This window comes from Theropithecus gelada, chromosome 4 (assembly GCF_003255815.1).
Source record: "Theropithecus gelada isolate Dixy chromosome 4, Tgel_1.0, whole genome shotgun sequence".
NCBI lineage: Eukaryota > Metazoa > Chordata > Mammalia > Primates > Cercopithecidae > Theropithecus > Theropithecus gelada.
In genome coordinates this window covers 105,738,254-105,753,368 of record NC_037671.1, presented here as the reverse complement: position 1 = coordinate 105,753,368, position 15,115 = coordinate 105,738,254, and the positions used below count along the sequence as shown (strand labels likewise).

Sequence of the window (15,115 nt, the reverse complement as noted above, 5' to 3'; positions counted from 1 at the left end):
AATCCTGGATAAAATTTTATCATTTTAGTCATCTTATCATAAAAACAAAATATTCAAACCTGCTGCAAAAAAATCACCTGTAATTCTACCACCCTAATATTCTATAATTTTTTTTTTCAGGTAGGTCTCACTCTGTTGCCCAGGCTGAAGGGCAGTGGCACGATTACAGCTCACTGCAGTCTCAACTTCCCAGACTCAAGTGATCTCCCACCTCAGCCTCCTGAGCAGCTGGGACTACAGGCGCACACTACCACACCCGGCTAATTTTTGTGTTTTTAGTAAAGTCAGGGTTTCAACATGTTGCCCAGGCTTGTCTGGAGCTGCTGGGTTCCAGTGATCTGCCCGCCTTGACCTCCCAAAGTGCTGGGGTTACACACTGCGCCCAGCTTCTGTGATTTAAAAAAATTTTTTTCTTAGATGGAGTTTCACTCTTGTTGCCCAGGCTGGAGTGCACTGATGTGATCTCAGCTCACTGCAACCTCCACCTCCCGGGTTCAAGTGATTCTCCTGCCTCAGCCTCCTGAGTAGCTGGGGTTACAGGAGCCCACCACCACACCTGGCTAATTTTTGTATTTTTTAGTAGAGATGGGGTTTCACCATGTTGGCCAGGCTGGTCCTGAACTCCTGACCTCAGGTGATCCACCTGCCTCAGCTTCCCAAAGTGCTGGGATTACAGGCAGGAGCCACTGCGCCCAGCCCGGCCTGATTATTTTTTAAGTAGATGTAGTCCACCCCAACATCTGTTGTACACAGGTAGACCATACCTATTGTTTTTGTGAATAAAAGAAAAATACTTCCTTAAAAACATATATTACATTGATACTCATTCATTTTTATATTTTTCAAAAGTATTCAAAGTTGAGGGAAAAAAAATCTTTCCAAGTTGACCTTTAATCATTTGTAGAACATCTGCCAGTCATTCCCAGCTAACGAAAATCTCAGCCCTGAGCTCCAAAATCAGAGGACTTGCTTTTTTTTAAAGGGATAAGAAAAGTCAGCTCTTTCTTACTTGCTAGACTATGAGAGGTGTTAAAGACAAAGTCCTTACCTTAAATAAACTAAAAATCTGGATAATGAAATAAAAGATGCTTTACACTTTTCCCAGTGGAAAAGTGTTCTAGAAAGGTGCATTATTATTAACCCTTACAGAAAGTAAGAGAAATGTAATATAAGAGAGGCAGAACTCTGATTTTTTTTTTTTTTTTTTTTTTAATATGAGGTCTTGCTCTGTCACTCAGACTGGAGTACAGTGGCGTGAACACGGCTCACTGCAGCCTCAACCTACTGTGCTCAAGTGATCCTTCGGCCTCAGCCTCCTGTGTAGCTGGGACCACAGGCATGTGCCACCACACCTGGCTAATTTTTAAATTTTTGGTAGAGATGGGGTCTCACTTTGTTGTCCAGGCTTTTCTTGAACCCCTGGATTCAAATGATCCTTCTACCTCGGCCTCCTAAAGTGTTGGGAGTACAGGCGTGAGCCACTGTACCCAGCCCAAACTTGATTTTTAAAATGATCTATTTTATTGAGTCAACGAGTAGGTAACTCACATGCCACCAATAACCTGAACAGAGCGTATTTGCGTGTTGAATCCCAGGGATCGGAGATTAATGGTTTCTGCATTAAGTTCAATCTTTTTTCCTTTGAAGTCTTCTCTTTCAAAGAGAATAATGGTTGGTTCAGAAAATTCCTGTTGAGGAACAAAAACAATGTTCTGTTATTCATCTTTGTTAATAATCCAAACTTATGTGAAAATCATCTTGTTACAAGGACAAAGCACAAAAAATCTGCCAGATTTGGCCTTTCCATCAACTCCTTTTCCCAGGGGGCCCGGATGTTTGTATCCTCCAAGCTAGAGGGAGCACAGAGGGACAGTTAGTTTTCCCATTGCATAGGAAGGCAGGTAAATATAAACAGTTCGTAAACCAGGAAAACAAATTCCAGGCACAGAGAAATGGGTATTGCTGGGAAGATCAACACTTCTGATGGCATTTATTTTATTTATTTATTTATTTATTTATTTATTTATTTATTTATTTTTTGAGACGGAGTCTCGTTGTGTCGCCCAGGCTGGAGTGCAGTGGTGCGATCTCGGCTCACTGCAAGCTTCGCCTCCCGGGTTCACGCCATTCTCCTGCCTCAGCCTCCCAAGTAGCTGGGACTACAGGCGCCCACTACTGCGCCCGGCTAATTTTTTGTATTTTTAGTAGAGATGGGCTTTCACCGTGGTCTCGATCTCCTGACCTTGTGATCCGCCCGCCTCGGCCTCCCAAAGTGCTGGGATTACAGGCATGAGCCACCGCGCCCGGCTGGCATTTATTTTTGACTTAGCCATTTTCACTGGGACAAGGAGGGGCTGGAAGGTCATGGACATAAATGTTGAGGGTCAGAGGGCTGTGGCATCTGATGTTTAGTCGCTTAGTGTACGGTGGTATTGCCTGATCAGGGGACCTTCCTCTTGTATGTATTTTCAAATGTCTTTTTTTTTTTCAGTTCATCAATAAGATAATGATCTGTGTACTCATGCTCCCAAACTTTCCTGTAGGAATCATTGTCAGGAGGAGGGAAAAAAACAACAGGATGGAAGCTCTATGTTCAAACTGTCAATCATTTTAAAGAAGACAACAGCACAAACATTCATGGATTTTCAGCAAAATGAAAAGTTGGCAGCTTATGCCTGTTTTTTTCAAATTATAGACACTTTTGACTCTACATTAATCTGTAATGATAATACTGCTAAGATCATAAATGATGCATTAAAAAGCATGTGGGAGGCCAGGCACGGTGGCTTATGCCTGTCATACCAGCACTTTGGGAAGCCGCGGTGGGCGGATCACTTGAGGTCAGGAGTTTGAGATTAGCCTGGCCAATAGGGCGAAACCCCATCTCTACTAAAAATACAAAAAAACCCACAAAACAACAACAACAATAAAATTAGCCGAGCGTGGTGGTGCATGCTTGTAATCCCAGCTACTTGGGAGGCTGAGTGAGAGACTAGAGAATCACTTGACCCCAGGAGGTGGAGGCTGCAGTGAGTCAAGATCACGCCACTGCACTCCAGCCTGGGCAACTGGGTGAGACTCCATTTCAAAAAAAAAAAAAAGCATGTGGGATTACAATTTTTTCCCTATCCTGCTTAAAGTGTGTGGAAAGGGTGTAGTACCTTACTGCTTCATTTGTGTGGATGTGTCCTGACTTGTAAAAAAGATTTTGTCTATCAGTAAACAGAGCATGTTAGTGTGTAGAAGTAGTTTGTATGGTCTAGGAATTAGTTTATATAAAACATACACGGAGGAAAGAAGACAAAAATTATAGTAGTATTACTACTTTGCACTTTGATTGCACTTTTGAGATGGCATGCCCAAAAATGTTCTAACACTTTAGTATTAAAAAGCAATTAAATAATTTTGAACTATTAAGTCACAAAGATATGTAGTCTTCATATGGGTAAAACATTCATTTCCTCACAATTAAAACATAAAAAGATGTCATCTATAGCCTCAGAGTGTTGTGAGCATATATGCCAAGTTCTGGTTGAGGGAAGACATTGACATTTTCAAATATATACTTGTAGGTAGCTTTTAGAATTCTAGGCAGAATAACAATCCAAGTCTTATTTCATTACTTGTAAGCTAATGAATCTTACTACCTCATTTCATGTTTCACTGCTACTATTTTCATGTCTCAGCAGCATTTTTGCTATTTAAACAGGCAGGCAGGGATGAGATGAAAACCAGCTCACATATGTTCTTCCTACCTTTCAAACTAAAAGGACCGACTACGTGTGTTTAAAGCTTTTTATGAGAAAGCAGTTACCAAAAACGAATAAAAATTTCAGAAACTACAGATACTTCCAGACTTTAATATTTGAACATGATCTTGCAGTTTTGTTCTATCGAATATTGCTTCAGCTACATCAAACTGAAAGATTTCTGTCCAAAAGAGGGCACTATAATCTGGATTAGCACATAGTGACAAACTGGGAGAAGTCATTTGATTGCAAATCTCTAAAATACAGAATAATAGACTAAAAACCTATAAGAAATTTCTTCAACAATAACAACCAAAGATAGAGGAAGCCAAATTGCAAAGGATACAATACACAATTAGCTGAATAGAAAATGCAAATTATAAATGAGAGATACCAGCCTCACTAATAGTGAAATACAAATTAACCCAACCACAACATAATGCTTTCTGCTCATTCTATCAAGTTGACAAAAATTAGAACGACAGAATATTCAGTAATGGCAACAATGTGGGAAGCAGGAACCCACATGGACTGCTGGTGGGAGTCTCAAGTGGTGGGACCTGGCAGTGCTGAATGAAACTGCCTGTTCTTACATGTGAAATCCAGTAATTCTACTCCTAAGACATAGTCCCAAGAGACTCCCACACAGGTCCATAGGGATATGCATATGAGGATTAAGTGAGTACAACAGGGTGGTGGAAAATGTGTACCAGTTAGAATCAATAAACTAGATGTACACAGAGGCAAACGGACAGTTCCACCTCCAAGCCCTTAACTTACTTTAAGAGCAGGTTCTACCTGCTGGTTACCTCGCTCTGATCATCAGCTATGTGAGGCATACATTTCTGCAACACTATTCACAATGATATACTTACAACATCTATAAAACGAAGAGACTTGAAAGTTGCTCCAGGCGGGCATCCCATTGCAGACAGACAAGGATAATGGCCTTCCTCCAACACGTATTGATTACCAGTGAAATTTTCTCCATCATATACAACCCAGCTACAATGGGAAAAACCACACACATGCACAGAGTATGCAACTTCAGTACTCCTATTCAAGAAGTCTGATTTTTAGAGGCAGCCTGCTATAAAATAAACACAATGCTTGTGGCAAACAGAGTTCTTTCTTCAAAAATATTTGGATATATTTATTGCATTTCTGCTTGTGGCAAATTAATATTCATAAGACAGTTAACTTTGCATTTGGGAAATAAACTTCTTTCTCCATGTTCTTTCTGACTTTCCCAGCCTCCAGCCTTCCTTGCACTTCTCATGGATGCCACCTTTTGCCCAGCCAGTGGAGCTTCAAGCCCTCAAGTCCTCTTTGAATAATCCTTCTTCAAGCTTCGTGACTAGTTAATCACCAAGGTCTATTGATTTGGTCTATTGATTTCCTTCCAAAATTTCTCACACACTCCTCTATCCTCATTTCTAATACCTCTGCACTGGGCCAGGAGTCAAAATACTATAGTGACTTAAGTCACTTAGCCTCTCTGGTATCAACATAATTCATAAAATGGTGATTTGCCATGCTTCCCTAGAAGTTTGTGGGTTTTTTTCTTTTTCTTTTCTTTTTCTTGGAGGCTAGGGGGACGGAATCTCGCTCTGTCACCCAGGCTGGAGTGCAGTGGCGTGACCTCGGCTTACTGCAACCCCCGCCTCCCAGTTCAAGTGATTCTTCTGCCTCATCCTCCTGAGTAGCTGGGACTACAGGTGTGTGCCACCACACCCAGCTAATTTTTGTAGTTTTAGTAGAGACAGGGTTTCACCATATTGGCTAGGCTGGTCTCGAACTCCTGACCTCATGATCTGCCCGCCTCAGCCTCCCAAAGTGCTGGGATTACAGGTGTGAACCACCACACCTGGCCTTGTTGTTGTTAACCCAACAAATGCCTTTTGAGGATTGTGTGCCAGGTACTTTTCTATTGCTGGGGATACAGCAGAGAACCAAAGTCCCTGCTCTCCTGAAATTAATACTCTAGTGAGCTGAGACAGGTAATTTTCAACGTGCACAGGACTGGTGGTAATAAATGAAACAGGCAGGGGATAAAGAGGAGCAGGGACGTGGTAGCACTATGTCCAACAAACTAGGAAGCGTTACTGTCCATCTATGTGTGTGTGTGGTTTTTTTTTTTTTTTCCTGAGACAGAGTCTTGCTCTGTTGCCCAGGCTAGAGTGCAGTGGTGTGATCTCAGCTTACTGCAATCTCCGCCTCCTGGGTTCAAGCATTTCTCCTGCCTCAGCCTCCCAAGTAGCTGGGATTACAGGTGTGTCATCACAGCCCTCTAATTTTTGTATTTTTAGTAGAGATGGGGTTTCCCCATGATGGCCAGGCTGGTCTCGATCTCCTGACCTCAAGTGATCTGCCTGCCTCGGCCCTAAGTGTTGGGATTATAGGCGTGAGCTGCTGCGCCCGGCCTCCGTCTATGTATTTGAATGCAAAGTCAGTGCTTTTCTGCTGTGCAATACTAAAGGATAGGATAGCATTGTTTCAACCATAAAGAACCACATGATTAAAGGCACTATTACTACTATTATTAAGAGACTTACATCCTCAACACCTCTTGCACAGATTGCTCCAAGGCTTTCCTGACTGAGTTTCCCTGACCTTGGGCTCTCCCCTCCCTATGAAGCTTTTGTACATGGATTGTTTCAGCATGGCACTTTGAGCCCACTGCCTTTGCCCTGCGTCTTGTGTTTCCCATGGAAGCCACCTAAACTCAGTGTGCTCAGCTTTGCTTCTCCTCCCAGTACAAAGCCCTCCCAGCAAGCAGGACTAGTGGCTCCCTGATCCGCATGTCCACCGGCTCCACTCCAGCATGCACTTTCCACCTTCCTGTTAATGCAGAGTGCGGATCCTGTCCTTACCTACCTGGAAAAACAATCCTCCTTGGGAGGTACCGTGGATTAACTAGAGCCCAACTCTCCCTTTCTAGATGATGGAAAGGCATACAGAGTAAAGAACCTGCTCTGAATTCCATTACACAATGAGATGATCTTCAGCTTCTCCAACCAGCCCAGAAGCCCGTGTCCTCTGGCATCTGGTACTCAGATGTCGCGAAGCACGCCATTGGACTAAGATGGTGGTTTCACATAGTGCCAAGCACCTAGCAGGCATCACTAAATACTTGCTGATGTGTGAATTCTGTTTTACTGCAGTGATTCAGCTCTGCCAGGCCATTGTTTTACTTACCTGCCTCCTGAAACTCTGCAAGACTTGGTAGAAAATGAATCATCAATTTGACTTGTTGTTTCTTCAAAACTTTGACTGTGACCTTGAAACTGTGGTTCTGAAAACAAGTGAATCTTTGAAAAAGTAAACAGAAACACAAAAAATTATTTTCATAAACACATTAACTAATTTAGCCTTTGAAATGATGACCCAAACATGACCTGTTAACTTCTGTTACAGTAAACTGGTATGAATTTTATAAATCCTTTAATTTTCCATGTCTATATTCATGATCAATTAGAAACATGTTAGCTGCACCATTCATGACTATTTATTTAATTCAGAGACATCAAAGTAAAATGCAACAACAGAGGTAACTTTCTATAGAACACCCTGTTGTGAAGCTGTGGGGCATTTCAAAGCTTTATTGTGGCCGGAAGTCATTGTTCATCAGTTCTAACAGTAACAACAAACAGTATTTTGGAAAGACACAGTGTAGTTTCCTTCCTTCTCAATGGAAGATACTTGCTGACTTATCAGAATCCTGTAAATGCCAATAAAGGAGGCTATAGTGGTGTTTGTTCCTCTATAATTATGGCTCTGTGAACACTTCCATTAAAAGGCCTAAATAACAAATGTACACTCCAGTTGATGCTAAGAATCAGCATTCAGAAAGCTTGAGCGAGACCATATAAAATGTCTAGTGCCGACACAGCAAATATGAAAATTCATTTTACCATCACAATAACTAGATGCTATTGTTTGAAATATTAATTTCAATGTATTAATGTACACTCTCAGTCAATGTAATGATACAAAATTCAGCTTTATACGATAAGAGCATTTTATAAGAAGTATTTAGACATGGGTCAGTACTGTCAATTAACCATTAAAGTAAACTTAAATCTTATTTTTTAAATACAATTATGGTTTCAGGCATAAAAATGGGTAAAACTAACAAAATGTCCCAAATGTCTGATTTTCTTTTTTTTTTTTTTGAGACAGAGTTTCTCTGTGTCACCCAGGCTAGAGTGCAGTGGCGCGATCTCGGCTCACTCCAACATCTGCCTCCTGGGGTTCAAGCAATTCTCCTGCTTCAGCCTCATGAGTCGCTGAGCTTATAGACAGAAGCCACCATGCCCACTAGTTTTTGTCTTTTTACTAGAGACAGGGTTTCCCCATGTTGGTCAGGCTGCTCTTGAACTCCTGAACTCAAGTGATCTGCCCACCTTGGCCTCCCAAAATGCTGGGATTACAGGCGTGAGCCACCATACCCAGTCCCAAATGTCTGACATTTTAAACATAAGTTCAGTTTTTCAGTGGAAGGCCCCTCATATATTAATATAAAAGAATATTTTTAAAGTTACCTGATTTCGTCTCCTTGGGCCCGTGAAAGAATCCTAAAAATTTTTAAAGGAAGAAGAAAAGGAAATGAATAGAACAAAGACATTGAAAAAGTTTTTTTCTTCTAGATTATTAGCAATTACTGCTAAAAATAAACTCAGAATATTTTCCACAGCAATTATTATTACATGAACCAGTAACACACATTAAGGAAATCCAGAATTCAGTTAAATATTCTCATGCAAAAATATAACTCCTTACCAAACATATAGGTTGAACAGAAGAGATCTTACAATTTTTGCCTCCCCAGTCCTCAAAACTGGAATAAAATCCTTTATCCAGTATATACTGTTCTCCTGTGAAGTCAGGATTTTCATAGGCTACCCATCTAAGAAACAAAAACAATAACTTGTTAGAGTTCATATTTTACATATAAAACAATCACATATTGCAATAACAATGTATCATATAGAAACTTTCATTTGTTCTGCTAATTGAAATTTTAATTTTTCTGATTCTCCATTAACCTTTAGAAGCAGATGGGTTTGTCTACAGGACAAATCAAAATGGTAAGTCAGCGGAGAAAAGGAAACGCTTATACACTGCTGGTGGGAATGGAAATTAGTTTAGCTGCTGTGGAAAGCAGTTTGAAGATTTCTCAAAGAACTAAAGATAGAACTAGTATTCCACCCAGCAATCCCATTACTGAGTATATACCTGGGGAAAATGAATTATTCTACCAAAAAGATACTTGCACGTGTCTTGTTTACTGCCGCACTATTCACAATATCAAGATGTGGAATCAACCTAGGTGTTCATTGATCAATGGTGGATTGGGTAAAGAAAATGTGGTTCATATAAACCATGGAATACTATACGACCATAAAAAAGAATGAAATCAAGTCCTTTGCAGCAACCTGAATGCAGCTGGAGGCCACTATCCTAAGCGAATTAACGCAAACAGAAAACCAAATACCAAATACTTATGAGCAAGAACATATACTTATGAGCATGTTCTTGCCCATAAATGGGACCTAAACATTGGTTATGCATGGACATAAAGATGAAAAAAAACAAATAGGCACTGGGGACTACAAAAGGGGTGGGAGGGAGGGGGGTTTGAAAAACTACCTATTGCATACTATGCTCACTACCTGGGTGACAGGTTCAACCGTACCCCAAACTTCGGCAAATCATGCAATATACCCATGTAACAAACCTGCACATGTACCCCCTGAATCTAAAATAACAGATGAAAAAAATTTAATGCAAAAGAAATGGTAAGCGTAAGAGTATCTTGACATGAACTTTTGAGTGTCCTCACTTATCCAATGCTATTCCTTCAGAAAGCTACGAAGGCAATACTTCTCTGTGCTTTTTTTCTAATTGTATTCTGAGGAAACAAAACACATAGGACTTTAAAGAAGAACCAGTTCTTTTAATAAACAATCAATAAATCCTTTCATCCTCAACCTTAAAATATTTTTGCAGAAAGATCTTAGGAAGCTGTATGTATTACACAACAAACCACACTGAAAAAGAAGTTAACAGAAGAAATGCTTTAAAAAATGCAGAACAGAACTAAAATATTGTTTCCAACAGTGTTTCCAACATCACATAAATATGTAATAATTAAATAAAATTGAGCAAACTCACAGAAATACTAAAAATAAATCTCTTTTGGAATGTTTTTTATTTCTAAGTGATCTACACCCAGAGGAAAATCAACAAAACCAATTTAATGATGCTATTTCCTATCCAAAGATAAAGTCTTTGAAAGGAAAAGGTTTTTCAGTTCTGTTATATTAAAGAGATACTTAATACTGTTATATTAAAGACATCAAGTATCTCCTCAATTAATTCATCACTCTCAGGATGCTCTCAAAGCTTAAAGGAATAATATCTATGTAGGTATTATGTAGAGTGATCAGAACTTTGCAAAATGTTTCCACATCTGTTATCACATTTAATCTTCTAGGGAGGTATTGGTGTTCCCATTTTACAGATGGGAAAAACCTAAGACACAGGGAAGTTAATTCATGCACCAGCTGCCAGGAACTAGACTGGCACTAGACATACAAAGATGAAAAAGACAAAATCTCTGTCCTCCAAAGCCCACAGATGGGTAAGAAGCATCACATGGAATTATGTGTTGGTAATTGTTTTAAGTGGGAAATGACTTGTCCAGGGTGACACCATCGACTGTTGGCCAGAATGTGACAGAACCTACCTATCCTGAGGCTCACCAGGCTCTCCTTGCTTTGTGACCCAACCTGCCATGTGCCCTGGAAAGTTCCCTTTCATTTACTGTTCTAGAAAACCATGTCTAAAACAGTCCACACACTTTCTAATTAGGGCAGATTACGAATTTACTATCCAAAGGGCTGATTTAAACAAAAACTCAAGTACAGTCATTCCTAGAATATGAACAGCCATCAAGGAAAAAAAGAACACTGCCAAGATCTCCAGTGAGAAGGAGCTAATGATAACCAACAGCTGTGCACTCAGTCCCGGCCATCCAAATGGAGAAGCTGCTGTACGTATCACTCAGTCTTTCAGGAAGTACAGTCCCCTACCACCCCCCGATTTCAGAACCTCACTAGCAATTTTTAAAAACTATCCTTTTTTAATTATTATTTTTTATTTTTTTAGTAGAGTCAGGATTTCACCATGTTGGCCAGGCTGGTCTCAAACTCCTGACTTCAAGTGATCCACCTGCCTCATCCTCCTAAAGTTCTAGGATTACCGGCGTGAGCACAGTTCCGGGCCTAAAAACCTATTCCTGATCATTAAGAAGTGAGGAGATAGGAGACCTGGCTCCACCTGTGGTCATGACATTAACTTTCAGACAACTTTGAAGAATTCATTTAACCTTTGTGAAAGTTCATATTTTCAAGTGTCAGTAGGGGAGTGGGCCAAGGTCCCCGGGCTGACCAGGTGATGCTGTACAGCACACGGGTACCCGCATGTGCTGCCTCCGCCCACAGGGCCTCAGGCTTTACCCCCAGCATGAAGGGAAGCAACAGCAAAGCCTGAGCAGGGAGCACTGCTATGTGGGAGGAATGTCTGCACATCAAGAAAATCTACCTTACAAACGCTAGGATTTAAAAAAACAACAACGAACAATTAAAGAAGAAGAGTCACATCGAAAAAAGCGTTCTCAGCAGGGCTCTGGGTCGGTAACAAGCAGAGAGACCAGAGGGTTAAAGGCCTTTCTGTTTGACTTCAAGGTTTGGAGGGAAAAAAGACAGTGAGGAGGGAGGCTGAATGCCAAGGAGAGAAGGCAGAGACTGAGCAAGCCCTGGAAGCAGCTTTAGCCAATACTCTGTTCTTTTTACGAACAAGTATGGGTACTGTGTTTTCCTATGCAGCTAAACTACTTGTAAGTAAATACCCAACACCCAGCTAAGCCTATCTCTAATTCACTGAAGCTGAAGCCAGAAAACAATGTATTAAGATGTTACTTGAACTGACAGTAGTGTTGTTTTCCCTCCAAGATACCTGATGAATCAATCACCCATGAACACGGGGGCACTGGGCGAGGGGAGAAACCGCAAAACACAGATCTGAGATTCTCTGCTCTGTGATCCGAAAGTCTACCTACAACTTACACTTGGGGCTCTTAAGAAAATCCCTCACTGTCCTTGTCCGGATGTATTCTGTACACATGAATCAACACTCCTCTGTGTAAAGACTGGTGGGGAGATGGGGGAAAGGCATGTACACAAGTACTAGCAGGTCTCGGCCTGGTGGAATAATTGCTCAGAAGATAAGGGCAGCAGGGTAAACCTGCCCTTCCGTGAAAGGCCGAAGGAGAGAGAATTTAAAACAACAACACTTTTCGTTTTTATCTGAATACTAGAAATATTTCATTTTGCTCCTCGTTTTAAAAAACTAGCCCAGGTTCCACTCTCTGGGCAACAATATGGCATAGAACTAGAAACTGATAAGCAGGGAGTTTCTTTCAACATTTCCAGTAAGAAATCAAATGCAGTTCCTAAAAACCTCACTTGCCGGTTTCATGGGCATCCTTCCTGAAGGCTGTTTCCTGTTTCAGGGCTAATGAGTTTACGACCCAGGGGATGTATTACCCATGTGATGGTGACCCTCCTGGGAGATACTTTCATGGAACAAGAGCTTCAGAAGAGTTTTTTTCTGACAATGTGTGCCATACTAAGAAATAAAGAACAAGCTAAAATACTTAATTGCCAATAAAAATAAAGCCATTAAAATACAATAATTTTCCTTTGAAACTGTTAGAAGTGAATAGGTAGTCCTACTCCAACATCTTGGCTCATCTCAGCCTTCCTATCCTATCCCACAGGCCTAACTCCAATGCCATCTCCTCCGCAAAGTCTTCCTTCCCTGTGTCCAGACTGGAAATTAATCTCTGTCTGCTGTGGATTCCCAGAGCATTTAATGTGTACGTCTTTTGTAGCAATAATTATGTTTTACATAAATACTGCAACTTCTTTGAGGACATAATACAATGCTTTGCACATAATAGACCTCAATAAATACTTGTCAAATGACAAATCGAACAAAATATGAGGAAGCAGCTGACTCTGGTAAATACAAAAGCCCTTCCATATGCAAAGAATTTCAAAGGAAGTGGGGGGTGTGTGTGTGTGTGTCCACGTATGTGTATGTACCTCCCTTCAACTTCCCCTTTCTACCAAAACTTAACTGCTACAGATGGAAAAAAAAAGCTTAAGCCAGGAAATGCAATTAGAAATGACTAAAAATAGAAACATATAATAGCAGCACTTTATAAAGGAAACTGATTTCAAGTAAGCAAGGCCTGGGTAAAAAGGAAAGGAGATTGGCTCAAGGCACAATAATTCTACCTGTGTTAACAGCATCATCTACAAAATGCCTGAGGGAATTCATTCTAGCCAGCATCCTTTTGCTTCCTCTGCCAGGGTGGATGACTGGGCTCTGACTAATAGAACCAGCACAACTGGTGAATATCAAAATGTACAACTGTTTCACCAGACTAAGTTGGTCACTATGTTTTCCTCCTAAATAATTAGCTTTAAAGGCAATCTAAAATACTGCAGAGCCCCAGCAATACTTCAGATAACTTGTACCATGTATTTCAGATGACTTCTGGCTTTTGTAAACAGGCTACTGATTCTAAAATGTTAGGGCTCCAGAACAGGACCCAAGAGTAGGCATTTCCTGCTAAGAATGGAATACCCAGAAATCAGATCACTGATACTCTGCCACAGTGCCCCCACATGCAACAGCCTAGACAAGAACTTGGTAAACAAGGTTTTTTTTCACTCTGTTTACTAAGAGTAAACATTAACCATGTTCATCAACTTTTAGTACGTTGTACACACATTTCAAATATCCAGGGCTATTGTGGGAGGCCCCATGAGATACAATGGGGTTGAGGCTAGGATGATTCAAATAGTTTATGTCACTATGACAACAAAAACCTAACACCAAACACTTTCAACATAACCAATGTCACAGTATTTCATATAACTATTTAAGAATACTCTCACTTATAACAAATTAGAATAGACATTAGCCTGGATTATAAGAATAATTATGTAACTCCCTGTAACAGCCATCTGCTGTTTTTGCCCATCTGGCATCTATCTCCCCACTCTTTCTGATGTCTTTGAGGAACTTCTGTCCCTGGGGAAGTTCTGATAATCATATCTAAGTGGCTTCTATGGGATAGACCCTACATCTCAGCTCTGGAGATGGACACATAGCCCAGACGTGACCATCTCTGCGGCTACAGTGATTGGTTCAGGCATATGCACATGACCCAAGCCTAGAAAAGCAAAGTCAAACATGGAACTTGTGAGGAAAAGAGAAGTTCTTTCCACTGCAAGAAATGAGCTGGGGCCAGGCATGGTAATCCCAGCACTTTGGGAGGCCAAGACGGGTAAATCACCTGAGCTCAGGAGTTTGAGACCAGCCTGGGCAACATGGCAAAACCCTGTCTCTAAAAAAAAAAAAAAAACAAAAATTAGCCAGGCCTGGTGGCGTGCATCTGTGGTCCCAACTACTTGGGAGGCTGAAGCAGGAGAATTGCTTAAGCCCAGGAGGCAGAGGTTGCAGTGAGCTGAGATGTTGCCACTGCACTCCAGCCTGGGTGACAGAGTGAAATCCTGCCTCAAAAAAAAAAAAAAAGAGTTAGGAGAACAAAAGCCAGATGTGGCCGTAGGCAACCAGATGCAAAGGGCCTACCTAAAGTCAAGTTAACACAGAAAAAAGCCCAGTCAAGACACAGAGACCAAGTTCTGATAACAGTGTTTGATCCCCTGCATCCAGCCATGCCTGAAGCAAAATCTTCTCCAGGACATTTTTAGTTACTGAAGCCAGTAAGTTCCATTTTCATCCCTTGAGCCAATTTAGCTTGGTTTGCAATCACTTCATCCCAGATAATCTTGACTAAACATCTTTCAATAAAAACTTGCTTTACCACTAATAAAACAGTCAACTGCTAACTCCACATACATAGAACAATTATTTTTATGTCAAACTAATAGTGAAGAAATACACTGGAACAGGTGTAGGACCACAGGAAAATCTAATGGGACTTTGACCCAGTCTCAGGTTTATGTTAGACTACTATTATTATTATTATTTGATCTCCATCGTTTAAAAAATTCACGATCTTTCCATGCCAAATGACAAGGGAAGCAGATCTGTAGATTTCTATCATGATACCCAAAGCCTACCCCAAACGTAAAATGAAGAGACAGTATGAGAAAGATTTTTAAAGAGAGTTAACTAAAATATCATGACAGCAACCATTACATGACTGATTTAATGTTCAGCTGTTGAGATATTTGTGTATTGAGTGCCTACTCTGTCATAGA

At 40.7% G+C, this 15,115-nt stretch overlaps 1 protein-coding gene across 1 annotated transcript in view; it reads right to left on the bottom strand.

Moving 5' to 3' along the window:
• CRYBG1 (crystallin beta-gamma domain containing 1) overlaps window positions 1–15,115 on the bottom strand; it is a 58,180-nt gene that overhangs the window by 10,334 nt on the left and 32,731 nt on the right. Inside the window, exons 12-16 of the mRNA XM_025383864.1 lie at window positions 8,532–8,658; window positions 8,294–8,326; window positions 6,948–7,060; window positions 4,625–4,754; window positions 1,549–1,688 (exon numbers count right to left, since the gene is read on the bottom strand). Coding sequence (XP_025239649.1) covers window positions 1,549–1,688; window positions 4,625–4,754; window positions 6,948–7,060; window positions 8,294–8,326; window positions 8,532–8,658 — 543 coding nt within the window. The remainder of the gene's footprint in view (window positions 1–1,548; window positions 1,689–4,624; window positions 4,755–6,947; window positions 7,061–8,293; window positions 8,327–8,531; window positions 8,659–15,115) is intronic.